This window comes from Seriola lalandi, unplaced genomic scaffold (genome assembly GCF_002814215.2).
Source record: "Seriola lalandi dorsalis isolate HSWRI2012SDOR001 ecotype SW California unplaced genomic scaffold, Sedor1 jcf7180002054303, whole genome shotgun sequence".
NCBI lineage: Eukaryota > Metazoa > Chordata > Actinopteri > Carangiformes > Carangidae > Seriola > Seriola lalandi.
Genome location: NW_019524856.1, coordinates 456,339 through 474,544, shown reverse-complemented (window position 1 = coordinate 474,544; position 18,206 = coordinate 456,339). Strand labels below are relative to the sequence as shown.

The 18,206-nt window shown below is 44.9% G+C and overlaps 2 protein-coding genes across 2 annotated transcripts; one reads left to right on the top strand and one right to left on the bottom strand.

Annotated features, from left to right (window-relative positions):
- Nucleotides 1-166: 166 nt before the first annotated feature.
- On the bottom strand, nucleotides 167-14,099 carry gemin5 (gem (nuclear organelle) associated protein 5). The gene is made up of 28 exons (XM_023406326.2): nucleotides 13,870-14,099; nucleotides 12,949-13,103; nucleotides 12,254-12,435; nucleotides 11,764-11,915; nucleotides 11,528-11,626; nucleotides 11,254-11,386; nucleotides 10,853-11,018; nucleotides 9,964-10,176; nucleotides 9,293-9,378; nucleotides 8,814-8,896; nucleotides 8,053-8,189; nucleotides 7,541-7,614; nucleotides 7,145-7,326; nucleotides 6,730-6,869; nucleotides 6,439-6,610; nucleotides 6,142-6,354; nucleotides 5,995-6,051; nucleotides 5,778-5,912; nucleotides 5,325-5,420; nucleotides 5,012-5,149; nucleotides 4,306-4,453; nucleotides 4,074-4,193; nucleotides 3,741-3,951; nucleotides 3,264-3,530; nucleotides 3,004-3,166; nucleotides 2,220-2,679; nucleotides 1,661-1,748; nucleotides 167-1,057 (listed from the first exon to the last, which is right to left on the bottom strand). The coding sequence occupies exons 1-28, from the start codon at nucleotides 14,009-14,011 to the stop codon at nucleotides 893-895; spliced, it is 4,377 nt and encodes a 1,458-aa protein (XP_023262094.1). The 5' UTR covers nucleotides 14,012-14,099; the 3' UTR covers nucleotides 167-892.
- Nucleotides 14,100-14,316: 217 nt separating this feature from the next.
- Nucleotides 14,317-17,569, top strand: mrpl22 (mitochondrial ribosomal protein L22). Its single transcript, XM_023406328.2, has 7 exons — nucleotides 14,317-14,412; nucleotides 14,510-14,552; nucleotides 15,297-15,432; nucleotides 15,643-15,708; nucleotides 16,191-16,268; nucleotides 16,376-16,445; nucleotides 17,245-17,569. The coding sequence occupies exons 1-7, from the start codon at nucleotides 14,388-14,390 to the stop codon at nucleotides 17,454-17,456; spliced, it is 630 nt and encodes a 209-aa protein (XP_023262096.1). The 5' UTR covers nucleotides 14,317-14,387; the 3' UTR covers nucleotides 17,457-17,569.
- The last annotated feature ends 637 nt before the right edge of the window (nucleotides 17,570-18,206 follow it).

Genomic DNA, 18,206 nt, shown 5'->3' with positions numbered 1-18,206 from the left:
TGACTTAAAGTTCAGTTTCCTCCTTACCTAGAAAGTTGTCTGCAGTCTCAGAAGGAAAGCTTTAAAATATAAGGAATGCAACGAGTGCTGAAACAATTACGTGATTTAAGAAAGATTTGATATTTTGCTAATTAATTATTCGGCACAAATGTTCTCTTACTCTAGCTTGTGTTTACAAAGATTAAAATTTAATCAAAAGTTACAGTAAGCGCTAACTAATTTAGTTTTCCAATAACACTGTGTGATGTCAGTGATCCCACTGATCCGACCGTCGTTTCAGAACCCAAAGATTTTCAAAAGTACAAAACAAATCAGACATTTGTTGGCATTTTAAAAGGAAGTGTTTGCATTTCTTCCAAGGTTGTCCTAAAACAGAAAATGTTACAGTGAATCTACAGAAACTACATCAGACAGTCCAATTAGTTTCCATCTTTAGAATCTAACCTGACAAACATTTTCAGTTCTGAACAGGCCTTTCATTGATATACAGCCACAGTCCAGTATTTCACTGTTTGGTTGGATATTTAATATTAAATGTACATGTATTAACTGTGGGCTCAGACGGGTACAAGCACAACATTGTTTAGATTTTTTGCGGTGGTTAAAAAAATGACCAGTAGAAATCCATTTACCAGTGTTGACTGCTCAGTCACATCAGGACACGGGAGATAAAACAAGCTGGAGTCCTTCGTTGAATCAAATGACATCACTCAGCTGTGACCTGCTGCTCCTGTTCCAGCTTCAGGCCGCACAACTCGGCCTCTCTCACGCACATCTGGATGTAGAATCAAACTGACTCAGGATGTTTCATCATCTTGTTATTAAAGATTTTTTTTAATTCAACAAACAGCTGTACAGTGGAAGTGCTTCTTTTAGTCTCGCAGTGAGAGGCTCAGGTGAGGAATCGCTGGGCGGCTTTCAGGACCGGCGGCACTGATGCGTATTTACGGAGCAGGTCTTTGGCCTCCTGCTGCAGGGACTCGGAGACAGACGGTGAAGACTTGGTGAAGTGAAGGAGAACGAGGCAGCACTCGACAACATCTGGATGAGGATACATCTGAGAGAGAAAACAGACAAAAGATGTAACTGCTGAAGACGGAGATGATGAGATGTGGGTGTGCGACTTCTTAAAGTCTGACCACATCAAATTCAACTTTAATCCTTTAGGAGTTCATACAAGAAGGTGAACACCTGGATAAATTATTCATAATCTCCCCAGGACGAACCCCACTGACATTTCCTCCAGCGCCACCAGCAGGTTGATGCTTTTAGTTTTCAGTGACATGATTCCTCTCAGGATGAACTGTGATAACCTCAGTGATCCCTTTAACTTTTCATCCGGTGCCATCATCAGGTCAGAGTTTAATTTGTCCAGAGCATTTCATTTATCACCAAATATTGAATAAGATTAAAAAAAATATTATTTCATTCCCATCAGTCTCAGCTCTACTTTTTGTTTAGTGCTAATTAGCAAATGGTAGCATGCTAACATGCTAAACTAAGATGGTGAATACATACAGTTAACATATCTGCTTGTTGTTGTCATTGTTAGCATTTTAGCTCCGTGCCGTGCAGCCTCATGGAGCCGCTAATGTGGCTGTAGACTCTTTTTTTCTGTTTGGGTCATGCGATCTCATACTGTGTGTGTGTTGTGTCGTACCTTGATTGTGTCTGGCAGGTCAGCCAGCTGTTTCTGGTGCTCTGACATCCTGGTAGACAAAGAGAGGAAGGTCTCCTGATCGTCAGGCCTGAGGGAGAGAAGACACACACAAAGATCAACAACCGTCAAACTGCAGGCAACTACGAGTCCATTACTAATCAATCCAGGCAGCTCAAACATTTAAAATCTGAACTGTTTGATTATTAAGCTGACTTCAGATCAGTCTCCACTAGCAGTAACTTAGCTGCTGTAAACTCTATATCTACAAACTAAGTGGTAACTACAGCTGCCGGATAATACAATCTACAGTATCTCCCTCTGAAAAGTAGGAGTACAAGTATAAAAAGTGGTGTAAACTGCAAAGTATAAGTTCTACAAAACTGTACTTAACTACAGTACTTAAGTAAATGTACCTATTTATTTCCCACCACTATAAGTCTATGTCACAAAGCGTCTGAACTATCTGAGGTTTCATGTGGTTTTTGAAGCTTCAAACATCACAAAATGGAACAGAACAAGAAACAAGTCCATCATGAATCATCAGTATCAGAGTCCTCACCCCCGTCTGTTATCTGATATCTGCGTGGACGCGTCGGCCTGTTCCTCCCCAGAGTCGAGCTGCTCTCCCTGGGCGTGGCTGTGCTGCAGCACCATGGCCGACAGCCGCTCCTGGATCTGTCTGACTGACCTCTGCGTCGCCTGATACGCAGCGTGAGACTCACACAGGAGAAGTGAAGCATCAAAGTCCAGTTTATCATCCACCTCCCCGTTTGGCGGTGACTCTGACAACCCTTCGTTCACCACCTTGTCCTTCACCTCGTCTCCAGCGCCGGACTCAGCTGCTGAGGGGGGCGACCCGTTCTGGATCTGGTGGTTTTCGCCCGAGCTGCTCCACCAGCGTTCGTACAGACGGTGGTACTGGACGAAGGCCTGCAGACTGTCGGCAGCAGCTGAAGCAGCTTCTTCTTCTGTGTGATGAAGGGTTCTGGGATATTTCCTGGAACAAACTGTGACGTCACCTGATGAAACAGAGAACGGTGGCATCACAGCTCAGAAAATAAAAATTATACACACTGTGTTTTTTCCTGGATGATTGACTTGTTAAATCAATAATCAAAAGTACAGCTGATTAATTATGACCAAATCAGTCATAACAGAAATCTTTAGGATCAATATCTGTCTCTGATTCATGCTAAAGAAAAAGTGTATTTAAAGTTGAAATAGTGAAAAATTTCTGTTGCACCAATTCAGACATTAGAGAGAGAGAGAGAGAGAGAGAGAGAGAGAGAGAGAGAGACAGACAGACAGACAGACAGACAGACAGACAGACAGACAGTGAGTACCATCAGGGAACAGCAGCCTGCAGAGCTCTGCAGAGACACAGAGATGTCCGGCGTCTCTCAGCCAAGCTGCTGCCTGCCACAGTTCCTTCATCAGCTGTCCATCATCATCCATCAACCAGCTCAGTACAGACCGGGTCAGATGGAGGGATGAATACAGCAGAACCTGAGGACGAAGAGAAAGAGAGAGAAAGAGACGTGAAGAAAGACAGGAGGACAGCCAGAGACAGGAAACAGCTGGAATCAGTCTGAGGACTCTGTACCTGTCTCAGGGGGACGTTGGTCGTGGGCGCTGGACTCTCCACAGACTTCAGTTCCTGCAGGAGAGTGGTGACGCTGCGATGTCCCGCCGACTTTTGTGAGACGCCAAACTGCTCCTCCCACACGTCTCTCACCCGGTCCAGGATGCTGATGTGACCCTCGCCCGGCGACGCCCACAGGTGGCTGGAGACGCAGGACTGAGGAGCGACCCCAGAGTCGGCCAGCGTCACGGAGAGCAGCTCGGTGACGCAGAGGTGAAGCCTGTGGACCTGCAGACGATGGACATCACTCTTCAAGTCAGTCATCTGACTTTCACAACATCTTTTTCAGACAAAATTATTCACTCTGTTCTTTTAATTCACATTTTTAAAGACTCTGAACCTGCAGGTCTCCTGTTGCATTTGGCTTGTCTTGGTTTGCATGTGTTAATAAGCTGCATGATTTTATTTTCCTGTGTTCGTGATGTTTTTGCCACTTACCAACAGACCCTCCAGTGAGCTCAGGACCTCCTGGGCTCCGACCCAGTTCTCAGCAGCGGCCAGGTCTTTAGCGCACCTCAGCGCCAGCGACTCAGCCAGAGCGGCCTCCCCGGAAACTCTGGCCAGGCTGGCCGCCGTCCTCAGCGAGGAGACGTCGTTCTTCCTGGCGATGACTTTGGCTGCGTCGAAACTGGCGCCGGCAGCCAAGTAACTGGGAGAAGAGAGGAAACACAGGTTTAGATAATGTCTGTATAGAGATGTTAGTTTAACCACAGCAGAGAGGTGAGAAACTAAACGCTGGGAGAACGTTTTCTAAATCTTTCCATCTCTCACCATTTGGCAGCAGCAGAGAAATGTCCGTCCTTCTCCAGCACAGAGGCCCAGCAGGTGTAGAGCTCCTTCAGGACCGGCTCGTCTGCCGGCAGCCGGGCTTTCACCAGAGCTATGGCCTCCCTGTCACGACACACACACATATATGAATATCACCTGGAGACGACACTGGCAACAAGAAGCACGTGTGTGTCGTTACATGTCTGTTCAAAACTGAAGGAGTAAAGCGGTGAACCTGTAGAGCTTGTGAGAGCGCAGCAGGTCGACGGCTTCGTACAGCTTGTTGATGGACAGCAGGTGGGACGCTGCCTTCAGGTACTGCTCCTGCAGACACAGCTGCTTGACGAAGGCCTCCACCGCCCGGCTCCACACCTGGAACCCAGCTGGAGGAGCACGTTTCAAAATCAGCAGCAAGAAGACCAATGAAGGAAGGATGAAAGACTAATGTGAGGGAACAAGCAAAGAAGCAAGTCCCTGCTTCTTCTGTCAGATGTTGTTTTTAAGTTTAGAAACTCTTTTGAGTTACAAGTTTTATGAAAAGAAATTTATTCCATAGAAACGAAAAATAAATGAGACACCAGTCAAAATGATAGATGTTCCAATAAAACCAAATAAAAAGATCAGTAACATCAGTAAAAATGAGTTGTGACTTTCATAATTCAAATTATAATTCTAGTTATGATTTCAAGTTTAAATAATTTCATGCCAATTATTTATAAAAACTTTTTATTTAATTATTACATAATAATTATGATTATTTCTTCAAATTAGGAGATACTTAGTAAAACTCCAGTGCAACCAGCCCCAGTTGCTCTTAATTAAGAATCTAGTTCTTAAATTAACTAAATGTAATTTAATCAGTCGAATTTTAGCATCGGAGGTTCTGAGTGTCCGTCACAGCTCAGGTTTAACGCGACATGTGTCAGTATTAAAGTCATCACCCATGGGAGCGACGGAGAGCAGGTGGTCGTTCAGCTCTCCCTTCTCTGTGGCGAGCTGCAGCGCCCCCTCCAGGTCTCCACTCCACAGCCGCAGGTACACCACAGACTCAAAGTGACCCGCCTCCATGTGACCCTCCTCTGAAGACACACACACACACACACACACACACACACACACACACACACAGACACACACACGGTGAAGGTGTCAGTTTTTAATTATGTGTTAATTAAACCTTTGAATTTATAAACAACACACAGTACATCTGTGCTAATCTGATTACAACACAAGAAAAATAAAAAACACACACACCTTCAGACTCAAACATGCGGTGCAGAGCCTGTCTGTCAGAGAAGAGGCCGAGGTGGATGTGCTCTCCTTGGCCTGGGACACAGCCTGCAGGGGGCGCTGGAACACACACACACACACACACACACACACGTTAATGGACATAATACAATGCCGAACCCTTTACCCTAACCTCAACCACCACAACTAAATAATAATAATAATAATAATAATACATCCCTGTGAAGAGGTGGTACATGCATTAGTTTATTTTTATCTATGTAGATATACATTAATTAATCGTTTCTGTGAGCAGTGACAATAAAAGTGAATCAAATCTTATTGAATCTGAACTCAACCAGATGGAAACAAAGTGTGCGATGCAAAGGCGATCACTCATTCTGACAAACAGTCTCTTTCTATATTCTCATCACAGCCCAGTGAACAGAACCGGGCCTCGGCAGAACTCAGACTCACCGCTGTCGTGTGTGACCGAGGCCAGAGTGATGCAGTCCTGCAGCAGCTCCTCTTTGGGCCGATGGTCCATGGACGTACTGATGGGCAGCATGGAGCGAGGCTTCTTCTTCTTCAGCAGGTTTGAGTCCGCAAACACTGACACAAACAAACCCACACAGTTACAGACACAAACGTGCACACACGCCACTTCCAGCTGAAGTTCAAGTACAAACTGTACCTGGTTTGTCTTTGCTCTTCGCAGCAGCAGAAGATTTTCTTTGTATCTCAAAAGTGGCTGAAACAAAACGTCAGAATTAATTTGTGACGCTTAAAAAAAAAAAAAAAGGTCCCAACAATCTTACTCTGTTGTTTCCGGCTCCGTTACCTGGGGGAGGTGCAGGACTGTTCGTTGAGCTGACGTCATCTTCCTCATCTTCACCGGACAGTTCCTGCCCCGTCACACTCTTCTCTCCTCCTGTAACCGGCCCTCCGTTCATCTCTGACGCTGCGGCCCCTCCGGCCCCGGGCGTCTTCTTGTTCTTCTTCTTCTGCTTGGGATTGGCTTTCATCTTCTCCCTCAGATCCACCATCTTCTTCCCTGAGAAGTCAAGCATGTGAACGTTAGTGTGTAACCTGTTGTTTTTTAGTGTTGGAGCTTCTGGGTGTTTGAACAGTGTTTCACCTTTAGGTGGTTTTGTAAACTCTTGTTTGGAGACTCTCCACTCCTGCACGGTGAAGTCCTTCCCTCCGGTCCAGATCACATCTGGATCGACGGGAGACCAGTCCGCGCTGAGCAGGTAACCAACGTGACCGCGGTAGTTAGAGACAGCTGCCTCCTGCAGCACGTCCCACACCTGAAGAGAGCATCCAGCAGCGTCACCCCATGTTAGATTGACTGGATTCAAGTGGGTGAATTGAAACAGAGGAAAAGGTCATTTATCATGGTTTTGTACCCATGATGCTTAGTACTGACCTGAGCTGTGCCGTCGTACGAGACGGTGACCAGCCGGGCCTCGTGATGCGGACTCCAGGCCATGCCGGTGATTTTACCTGTGTGACCACACAGCCTGCGGTACGGCTCCGTCAGCACCACGGGGCTCTCTGGAGGATCCTCTGCACGGACACACAACACTCACGTTAAAACCTTTAAATGTTACATCGCTAACACGTGATCTTCATCCCAGAGGAACTACTACAAGTCACAGACGTGCTGTAGGTTTTTATTTTCCTCTTCTTTAGTCTGTGATTTCTCACATTCACTGAGATTTGAACTGGTGGAGCTTGTAGGAGGTGCGGCCCTCTCTGGGAATGAGCCACCTTCAGGGTAAAGAGAGTCCCATGGGCGCTAACAGACTGAGTAAAACGGTGTGTTTGAGGACTCTGCCCACCTATGATGGAGCGGAGATCGTGCACGTAGACGATGGCGTTGCTGGAGCCAGAGGCCAGGAGGCAGTGCAGCTCGGGCGGAGAGCCATGGTCGTGGTGCCACCGCAGCGTGTTGATGATCTTGTGGTGCTGCTGGATGCTGCACAGCAGCTTCAGACCGGGAGCCTGATACACATCGATGCACCTGCAGCAGAGGGTGATTCAGATGAGTCAGTGTGACACCCGCTCATACACCCAGAATGTGACCCAGTTAACAGAGCGCAGCCGTTCACACACAAGCTAATCCATTTCCCTGTCGCCTAAAGACTCTGCTCTGTCATCGGACAGTTGGTCCCTCCCAGGACGCCACAGCACAATTGTCTATTATGAGAAAAGGTCAGGCCAGGTTGTCCACTCACCCGTCCTCGTTGCCGATAGCAACCACTTTCCCATCTGGCTTCCAGCTGAGGTCAGTGTGTGGAGACAGCTTGTGCTGTTGGGAAGCAGAGATCACCTTTATAATTTGTTCAAATCACTTCATTCACATTCAAACAGATATCTGCTCCATCAACGCGTCCACACTGACGACCTCAAGTCTGTCAGCTTCTCCTGTGACGTTCCTGGGTGTTTTCTCCACCCTGAGAGGTGTGTGTGTGTGTGTGTGTGCGTGCGTGCGTGCAATATCATTTTATATTACGACATTAAAACTACTTGCATCCATTTGAAAAGATACATAGACCAAGAGTGGATCCCTCTGGGGGCACTCAGCATCTAGCTGTTACTTTCTAACGACATGCAGAAAGAGGCTGAAGAGCTCGACTGCTTCAGGATTCTGCACAAAACTGGAAGGACGGTTCACGAAGAGTCCAAATCTCCCAGACACCCAGAGAAGTACATCATCATATCATCATCACGTCAACTTCGCTCCCACCTTGATGTTGTTCGTGTCTCTGATCAGCCTGTCGATGTCGGACGCCTCTCCGCTCAGCTTCGACGGGTCGTGCTGCAGGATGACGCCTTCGCCGGCGCAGCTGTACAGGCTGTAGGACGACTTTCCTCCCGCCGCACCTGAACATCACATGCACAGACTTACAGATGGTTTCAGGTTGATGGAGACTAATGTTGATGTTAATTGTTGAGATTCTGCATGAAGCCAATTATCTCAAACACTTCCTGGTTCAGCTGTGATTTAGCATGTTTGCAATTAATTGGACAATTTAATGTTTCACATATTTGTGTCTTGTTTAAAACTAGTTTAATGGCTCGTACACCTACGTCCCTTCATCTCTATTAAAAGCTATGAAAGAAAACTATGAAACTCCAAGGTTGTTGTCACCTGCATTTATCTGCTCAATAGCAGGTAAAATGTGTAGTTTACCCTTCATTCATGCAAACTCAAAGGATTTAATATAAAGAACAAGGAGCAGCAGGTAAAAATCTACTTCCTGCATCTTGATATCGCCATGAGTGGCTGAAGGGGGGGGGGGGGGGGGGGGGTGAACAGTCAGTGTTTTCTGAGCTCATTCAATTACAGACGATTACAAAAGGGCGAGCAGAAATGTTTCAGCTTTTTTTTTTTTTTTTCTGTTTCGCTGACTCGCTGCTTTTCGGCTTCCCGCCGCCGGTGTTTTTGCTGGGTCAGAGCGTTCGGGGCAAACAGCAGCAGTTGCTAAGAGTTCATTAGGAACTTACCAAATGACATCGGGGGCACTGGGGGTCCCCAAGCCAATGTGTACACTGTTTTTCGGTGATAGGAGCTCGATATCTGAGGAGGCCTGGGAGGAGACGGAGCAGAACAAATGACCAGTCAGGAGTAAAGGACGTGGACAGCTGCAGGAAAATGGAACATCGGGGACCCCAAAGGGATTATGGGAAGGATCCACAAGGTCCCCCGTGAAAAAAAACAAAAACGGTTCAACTTCATGACTTTCACTAAAAGTTCCCAAACTTAAAGTGCAACTGAAATCGCAACAGTCATCTGTTTTTGCAGGTTGGGGGGGGGGGCACTCTTCACAGCTTTTATTAGCACATTGCTGCACTTCTCTACGAGCTACTTTCTCAAAAATGCTAATTTACACCCGTAGTCCCCAGGCAGGTCACATAAAACTGAAAACTACTGGAAACCATCAGGTGACGAAACTTAAGACAAAAGTAAAATGTGAAGAACTTACTTGTTTGAAAAGACGTCGTAGATTCCGACTTTACCATCGTCTGTTCCAAAGGACAAGGATCCCTCCCTGTTCGGGTGCCACGCCAGCTGTGATGAGAGAAAAACTTTCCTAATGCATCTTTATCTCAACCGCTTCTCCTGCGTTATCTCACAGTTTGTGAAAGGAGTAATGGCCAGACGCCTGATATCGTTCAGCTGTTGTCATTAACCTCAGACACGACTGAGGTTTCAAACATTACAATGAAAAATATTAGGAGAGAGTGTGTATGTATGTGTGTGTGTGTGTGTGTGTGTGTGTGTGTGGCCTTATCAGCAGCTCAGCTGAGGAATTTATTAAAAAGCCGACTTTCTGACAGCAGAGAAATGTCATTGTTTTCTTTTTCCTCGCTGCTCTGAGATTTCCTCTTCTAATATATTTCACAAAACTCCCAGAGCCTCAAATACAGACTATATGAATTACAACTACTCTAAGTTGTCTTCATCACTCCCAGATATACGATGGGCTAATACCATAGATCAGCGCAGGCAGCTGTTTTTGTGAATATCTTTTCTATAGACTTGTTTTTACAAACAAATAAAAAGAGGCTACATGCTTTGTTGAATCCTTCAGAAGTCAATTAAAGTTCATGTTTCACTTCGATAAACTTCCACGAGGTGTTTTAAACTTCTTACCGCCGTGACCTTGGACTTGATGCCCTGCCAGAAGGACCTGGTGTCGTACTGGTTCTGGGTGGTCAGCGTGTTCCAGACCCGGATCATGCTGTCGCCGACGCCCAGCGCCAGACACCCTGCACCCACGGGGGAGAAGGTCAGGGTGTAGACGAAGCCGCCCAGGGTGGGAAGAGTCCAGCAGCAGTCCAGCGAGTCCAGGTCCCAGCATTTAATCTGGAGGATAAAGACTCAGGTCAGGGCTGTTTGCAGATGCACGACTCCTTCAATATATCGGCTTGCTAAAAGCAACAAGATGAACCAGCTATTAGTCGGATGCTAAGCTAACCCAACTAGCTGCTGACTGTAGCTTCATATTTAGTAGACAGATATGAGAGTTGTACCAGTTTTCTCATTTGCACTTTCCTGCTGAGAGTTATATTATATATATATATATATATATATATATATATATATATATATATATACACATCTCAGCCTCATCAAGCTTGTTGCTAATCAACAGACAAAACAAGAGCAATAAAACTAGAAGAAGAGTTGATTTAATGTAAGTGTTCATTCACCAAAATTGAGTCAATTCAGGCTTTTCCTGCTTTTATAGAGCAGAGACTTCCTGTGTTGAAATAAAGGTCAATATCTGCTGTTACTCAAAGGTATGAGTTTCTAAAAGAGCTGTGTAAGGGGGCTGAGACTGCCGTGAATGTCAAGCACGGACTGACTCATGATTTGGTATTTCAGCCCTAAAAGATATCTCTACCTGGCCCGGATGAAAGGTCATCAAAGCCCCGTCCAATAACAAATAAATATATATTATACAGCAGACCTACAAAAAAGTGAAGTTTGTCTGGATGTGTCAGAACAAAGGTTGTTAGAAGCTCCTGCTGTGACGCACCTCTCTGTCCATGGAGGTGCTGATGAGCAGCTCTCTGTCGTCCTGCAGGTGAACTGAACTCATGTTGAAGACGATCCTGCTGTGGTTCTGACCGTCTGAAGACGTGCCCAACAGAGTCCACCGCTGCTTCCCCGACTTGGTGAGGTCCCACAGCACCAGCTCTCCACTGAGGACGCACACAGACACAAACCCAAGAAGGCTCATAACTAATGTAGGCATTTGTTAAATAACGTCTCTGTAAAGTACTTCTGCACCGATAGCTCCTCTCAAAACACGATATATCATCAACACATACGTGCACAACAAATGACCAACACTGCTGAAAGCCACTACAGAGCTCTGCTGTTATCGTGTTTCATCAGGTTGCCGCCGATGTTCTGATTAAAAAGACGCGCGTGTACCCGAAGCAGCTGGACACCAGTTGTGTCGGTCGTCCCTTCGGCCAGTGGACGCTGAGCCAGAGTCTCTCTTTAACTCCGGGGTCGACCGCAGAGCCTCTTTTCTTCAGATACGGCAGCTTCAGAGTCATCACACCTGCAGGTGGAGGACGACGAGAGGATCCATCTTACTTAAAAGGACGTCAGCAGTGAGTGTGATAAATGACGACTACTGACTCTCCTGCAACTAGAATCAATAGAGAATCTAATTTGGTTGAAACTTGGCTGAATCTCTCACCTTTGCCCTTCACTGTGCTCCAGATCCTCACCGTCTGGTCTTTGCTCCCAGAGGCCAGATAGCAGCCCTTCTCCTCCCCTGCACACGCTCCATTAGTTACTATCGGATAAAACCAACAACCGTGTTCCATCACCACTTAGTGTCTTTGTCTTTGTCCCAGCAAAATCTTGTCAGTTGTGTAAAAGAAACTGCACTAAGCGAATGTGGGACTGGTGTTTGTATGAACTGACCGCTACCTTCACTGTCCTCGGGTCTGCTGCAGAGGGCGTCCTCGCCGGGGAGAGGCGACCACGCCAGCGAATGGATCTCATCGTCGTGTCCACGGAGACGCTGCATCACCTCGCCTTTCTTACTCACGTCGATCAGTACGATCATCCCGTCCTTGTACCTGCGACAGTGCAATGACAGCGTCGTCACAGTCACTGATGTTTCCATGCTTCTTTGGTTTTGCTGATAAATGTTGTGCGTGTGAGAGCTGAAACTAATTTTCAACAGCTGTGATTCGAGACAGACAGCGGAAACAGAGCGTCTGTCTGCAGATGTCAGATTTAAAAGATTTTTATTTGATGAATCTTTCAGAAGCAAATAAAAAGAAGTTTTGTGGATGCTATTTTTTTTTTTCTTTAAATGGGGGGCTCCAGAGAGATGTTTGAATTTCTTTCTACATAAGTAAGTTTAAGTATTTCAGGGTTTTGTTGAGAAGAAAACCATTTTAAATCTTCTTACCCGACGGCCACAGAGTTCCAGCTGTGAGGGGAGCAGGTGAGGCAGAAGATGGTCCTGGGCTCGGGAAAGAAGCTGGCAGTGTCTCCTGTGTTGTACCAGTGACAGACAACGATGCCCTTCTCATCCCCCGACACCACCAGGTTCTTATCCACCGGGGACCAGTGCACTGCTGAGACGGGGCTCTGCGAGGGGACAAAACAGCTGTAAGCGACGTCATGTTCACACTGTACGACAAAATAATGAATTAGTCTGAATTCAGTGGAAGGTTTTCGTATCTTATGATGGTCAAAATGCTTTTGATGTCTCCTTTACAATGAAAGGAAAATAAGTAATGCCCTCTCTAACTTTGACCGCCAATAAATAAACAGTCACTGAGTTTCTGCAGAAGAGCCAACTGTAGAAATGTGTTGAGCCGTTTGTCAGAGTGAAAACTGTCCTCTGCATCCAGTCGAGCTCGGATGCTTCATTTCTCCCCAGACTGGGACAGCGGTCCAGTGTCTCCATGACAGCACAGAAATGTGAAACCAAAAATGTGTGACAGTGTCTGAACAGAAGAAAAATAAAATGCCTTTGCTTCAGAGCTGAGAAAGCTGCCTCCTGCTTACCTTCTGCTGCTGGTACAAAGCAGACAGCAGCCTGAAGGGGGCGCCAGCACGGTGTGTGTCGAAATGCAACAGTGGCGATGAGACACTCACCTGATGAGCTGCATGCTCCTTGATCAGCGTCCTGTTGTCCGAGTCCCAGAAGCGAATACTGCCATCAGCGGCGGAGCTGACACAGATGTGACTCTGTCCTGCGTGCTGACAGAACGAGAAGCCTGACACCAGGTCTTTATGGCCGACGAGCTCGCCTGAGACACACAGAGGTTTGGACGTCAGTGTCATCACAATGCAAAGACAGGACAAAGGCCACAAGGTGCTGAAACATGAGTGGACATTTGCTCGGGAGGTTCTAATGAAAGATGCTACTGAACTGCATTATGGGAATGGATCCTCTGTTTTTGGAGGCTCATGAAAGTGCATTAAACAAATTATGATTGATTAATTATTTAATCTAAAAAACTGACTATCACAGTTTCTCAGTGCCCAACATTTAACATCTGCATATTGTTTGTTTTAACAAAGTTCTCCAGTTTACAATGATGAAACACATTAGAAAAGCTGAAACCAACAAATGGGTCATTTTTGCTTGATAAATGGATTAACGGATTCACTGATTGTGAAAATTTGTTAAACTGATTGATCATCTGATCTTTCCAGCTCAAATCACAAGGGGATTGTACAGTTTTAATGCTCAATCACCCATTTAAAAAAGTACATCACTGATGTAAATGTTACTTGAACTTGGGTAGATTAAACATCAAAGATTTAATTGATCTTTCTATGGCTGACGAGTTGGTTAATCAACTAATAGTTTTCATCCTTTTCCTGTAACTTCTCCATCCTATAACTGAGATTTGTTTCTCTGACAGCACAGACTCCCAACATCAGCTTGATTTGGACAAAGACACGACTTCTACCGGTGTTTAACACATTTTCTGGCAGCAGGGACTTAAACACAAACAGCAGAGTGAACCGCGTGTTGTGTGTGAAGTCCAGCAGTGACAGCAGACTCACCTACAACCCTGCAGGAGGATGCAGACACATCAATCAAATAAATGATGTTTTTAGCTCCGACGCCCAGCAAACCGCCGCTGTTGACATCACTGCAGCGCGAGCAGTACCAGTTGGGAGAAGCGGGAAGCGACCTTTCGTGCATGGCGCCTCGGATAGTTAAAATTTATTTATTTTTCTCAAATAAAGTCTGAAAATCCAAAACCAAACTTCTCACATGGTACCCGCACTATCGTAGCTACAACATTAACTGCCGTACGATCGGCGCACTGTCGTAAATTTTGCCGGTGCCGACTACGGCATTGTAGTTGGGTCAAACCGTGCCGAGTTTGCTTTCTCAACCCACATTTACACACGTTAAAAAACACAGTATTACCAATAGATTTAACTACCAACGTGTTGTCAGGTGTAATAGGTTATATACACCGTGAAGGCGGCAAATAACAAAGCAAACGTCGCAGCTAACGCTGTAAACATAGCTAACGTAAAGCTAACAGGAGAGTGTCGTAAAAAAATGCAAGATGGCGACGGCAATGACAGGACGTGGTGAGAGAAATGCAGCCTGTTTAAATACAAATTTTCCATTAAATAACACTAATTACATCTGCTGACGATGTTTTAATGGATTGATGCTTGTTTTCAGGTTTCGCTTTTATTAGGAATCTATCTGGGGTGTTACACTCAAGGTAAGATATCAGTAGAGCATCATAGTTACAGCTGACTTACCTCTCGCTTTAGAAGGGCAAATTAGCTGGAAATAATGGTTTGTTTATACTAGTAACTTAAATACTAACCATGTTACATGCAGCGATAACAACGACAATGTCCTTGGTGGTATTTACAAAGAGAAGGAGGGCTTGTGAATTACTAGCTAAAGGGACATTTTATTAGGTTAGTTTAAAGGATGAACATGTTGATTGGTTTAACAAATCAATTAAACGAATATACGTAATTAAAAAAAAAAATTTAAAATATCGACTAATAATGACGGATATGTAAGTGTTTTCTCTTATTTTACCCAATTAATACTGACCTTTATCTTTCTTACTATGAGGAAATGTACACACATAGACATCTATAGAGCATGTCACACGATAATCAATTTTTAGGTATAGGCACAGGAAGCAGCATGTGCACAGATACTGTATATTCTGCAGTTAGGAGTAGAGTTGTCAGTCTTTATTGCTGAGGAAAAACATATGTCCTTAATGCTGAATAGTTTGGTAGACAGAGACCTGTAGCACCTCCCAGAGGGCAGAGCCTGGAATAGATATTGTTAAAGATAAGATTAGTCACATTTGATTGTATCTGGTCTTTTGATTTTTCTGTTGTTTTACAGTGATTCATTTGATAGTTTGTGAGAATCTATGATTTAAGGATGGTCTACAGTCACATACATTTCTTTTCATCTTTACTCTACATCTCTCTAGACTACAGGCTCTGGGTGGCAGTCCTCAGCAGCTCTCATGTCTCCACACCAGCACTTCACTGGAAGCAAAACACTGGGAGAGGAGGAACAAAACGGTGTATCCACCTCAACTGTCAGAAGAGCCTCGCAGACCAGCAGTGAGTCTTTCTGAGTTGATATAAGGACTTACTGACTGCCCTGCTTCTGACTTTGTTTGAATAGCTAACCGCAGAGTTATAGATGTACAGTGTATGTATGTTTATATAGAAGCTGAGGAGTCGTCTCTGTATGTTTAAACAGTGTAAAAGTTGATCCATGACTCCATCATCTCCATCATCTGATGACTTTTGTTTGTTTTTTTCCCACAGGAGGTCCACCACAGTAGGAGGCAGATTAAGTACAGCAAAGACAAGATGTGGTACCTGGCCAAAATGGTAAGACCTACAACCGAGACCTTTCTCATCAATAGCATCAATCTGTATCACACTATCATATCTGTCCAATTTAGTTATCTTGCAACATTCACCTCCAAAAGCTGATGCTTGTTCAACAGACATTCCTTCTTATGTTACAAGTGAAAATAGTATTTCTTAGTAGTTTCTTAACATTGTCAGGTTTCTGTGAACACTATTTACTATTTTGACATCATCTACTGTGCTTAGAAGATGAAAATAAATCTGGCATATGTGTGCCATGATTATCTGGCAGTTTGTGTACTTTGATGCATTACTGTACAAACCTTCTATATGTTATATGCTGTTTTCACGTGGTTGTTCTGTTTATGGAGCCACTGTGGTCTGGGTGCTGCAGATACAAAGCAGCCTCCTCAGGCAGTGCAACTCCCCCTGTCGTCCTAACAGCTGCGCAACAAAGGCTCATTTTGTCGTTTCATCTCACCGTTTGTTCTCCGTCGCAGATTAAAGGGATGAGCATTGATGAGGCCGTTGCCCAGCTGGAGTTCAATGACAAGAAAGGGGCTAAGATCATGAAAGAGGTTCGTAGCTCCGAGCTGTCATTTACTCATATTTTTCATTTCATCCTCCATCCTGTCTTTGCAGTAGATGTGTATGGATGAATGTCACAGCTCTTTGTTTGTTTCAGGTCCTTCTTGAAGCTCAAGAGATGGCAGTCAAGAATCACAATGTAGAGTACAAGTCCAACCTGTATGTGGGTGAGTGTCTGTAGCACTGACAACTGCACAACACAAGCTGGATGGCCTAGAATGAACAAGTACAGCCTGCTCTATATTCATCATTCATTCCATTTTTATTAAGGACACAGCTCATGGGGGGGGGGGTTCACAACAAAATAATCAGACTTTTCCAAACTGTAATGGCAGTGGTTCCTCATTCCAGATGAGAGGTCCCAGCTTCTTGGGGCTTTAAGCAGCAGCCTCATACTGTCATTATAAGCCACATGAGTGTCTGCATGCTGCCACAGGTGGGGCAGGGAGAGAGATCTTAACTGTCTCTGAGCAAACACTGTCAGTCTTTTGGTTTCTAGTTAAGGTGGAAGCTAATGTGCGTTGTTGCTACAGGTCTCTGCTGTAAGTCATTTTGCCCCATGTACTGATGCCTGGGATTCATTAATGTCTCAACATGAAGCAGTTGATAGAAAGTAGTTTTTGAGGCATCCTGCTAACTAACAAGAAAAAACAGACAAGACTAAATCCTGTGTGTCTATACTGTATCTAATGTATTTTAATGCAGTGTTCTTTAAATATGTAGACTTGAATGTTGAAAGATCTTCAATTTATAGTTATCTCATATTGGTCCTCACACGCGCAGCAGATTTCCTTGAGTTCAGATGCTGTGTGACAGAGTGAGTCATTTATGTGGCGTCGCAGCCGTAATTACAGATAAGCTCAGACTCACTTCCATTTTTATTTTGACCTGTCGTCATTCAAAGGCACCTCCGCAAAGTAAATGAGTTGTACTGTCCCTTATCGCTCTCTTTCTGTTTATCTGCAGCTGAGTCCTACTCCGGCAAAGGGAGGTACCTGAAGCGGATCCGTTACCACGGCCGCGGGATGTTTGGCATCATGGACAAAGTTTACTGTCACTACTTCGTCAAGCTGGTGGAGGGCTCGCCACCCAAACCGGAGCAGAAGAAGACAGGCTTCGACCAGGCCAAAGAGTACGTCCAGAACCTCAAGAGCCGAACCATCATCCACAGCCTGTAGATCATGTGACCGAGTACTGTTTCACATGTACTTTTTACTGTGTGTCTCTGTGTGTGTGTGTGTATGTGTCATTTGACATTTGTAAATAAAAAATGACTGACTGGATAATGATACCTTCTAGCATTTGTATTTTTTCATTGTTTTTTATATGTATGCTTGTGATACTGACTGTGGTCCATCAGTGTTTATCTCGCACATTCAGAACTTTACACAGATCCCCTGCAGTAAAATACATGACCAAAGAAACACACCACATATCAGGTTAGTCAGTTCATTCACACTCATCTCATTCAACCCATAATCAGATGTTCTTCTCCTCCTTGCTGCCTTAATTGGAAGCAGCTGCTACCTGCACAGGTGTGCTGATGGCAGAGGAAACTGGGTCAGGGGTTAAGTTACAGAAGTAATGAAACTGTGATAAGGTTTTGGGATTTATTTGAGTGACTGACCTGGGATATGGTGTTTCTGTTAATAAGTTATACGGGTTCAACCTGAAAACTGACACTGGAGTTGCATATTGTGAGAAATGGATGGTAATTGATGTAATTAGATTTTGGTTGGTCCAGGGGGAGGGGCTTGGCAGTTATAACCCTCTGGCCAACAAGCCTCTCCAGTGGCAGTCCAAGACTCTGAGGGTGACAGCTGTAGAGAACTTTGGTTGATCTGTTTTACTGTGGACGTCCATGTTTTTCTTCTCCTCATTATAAAAGCAGCACTTCAATCTACTTTTGTGACTCAAGCCATCCTGTT

Bases quoted from the DNA above. Each gene is read 5' to 3' on its own strand.
- gemin5 (XM_023406326.2), bottom strand. From the start codon at position 14,011: ATGCACGAAAGGTCGCTTCCCGCTTCTCCCAACTGGTACTGCTCGCGC. The intron at 6,052-6,141 runs GTAACGGAGCCG...GTTTTGTTTCAG, and splicing joins CAGTCCTGCACCTCCCCCAG to CCACTTTTGAGATACAAAGA. The intron at 5,421-5,777 runs GTGAGTCTGAGT...TGTGTGTTCCAG, and splicing joins CTCGGTCACACACGACAGCG to CGCCCCCTGCAGGCTGTGTC.
- mrpl22 (XM_023406328.2), top strand. From the start codon at position 14,388: ATGGCGACGGCAATGACAGGACGTG. The intron at 14,413-14,509 runs GTGAGAGAAATG...GCTTGTTTTCAG, and splicing joins GACGGCAATGACAGGACGTG to GTTTCGCTTTTATTAGGAAT. The intron at 16,446-17,244 runs GTGAGTGTCTGT...GTTTATCTGCAG, and splicing joins CAAGTCCAACCTGTATGTGG to CTGAGTCCTACTCCGGCAAA.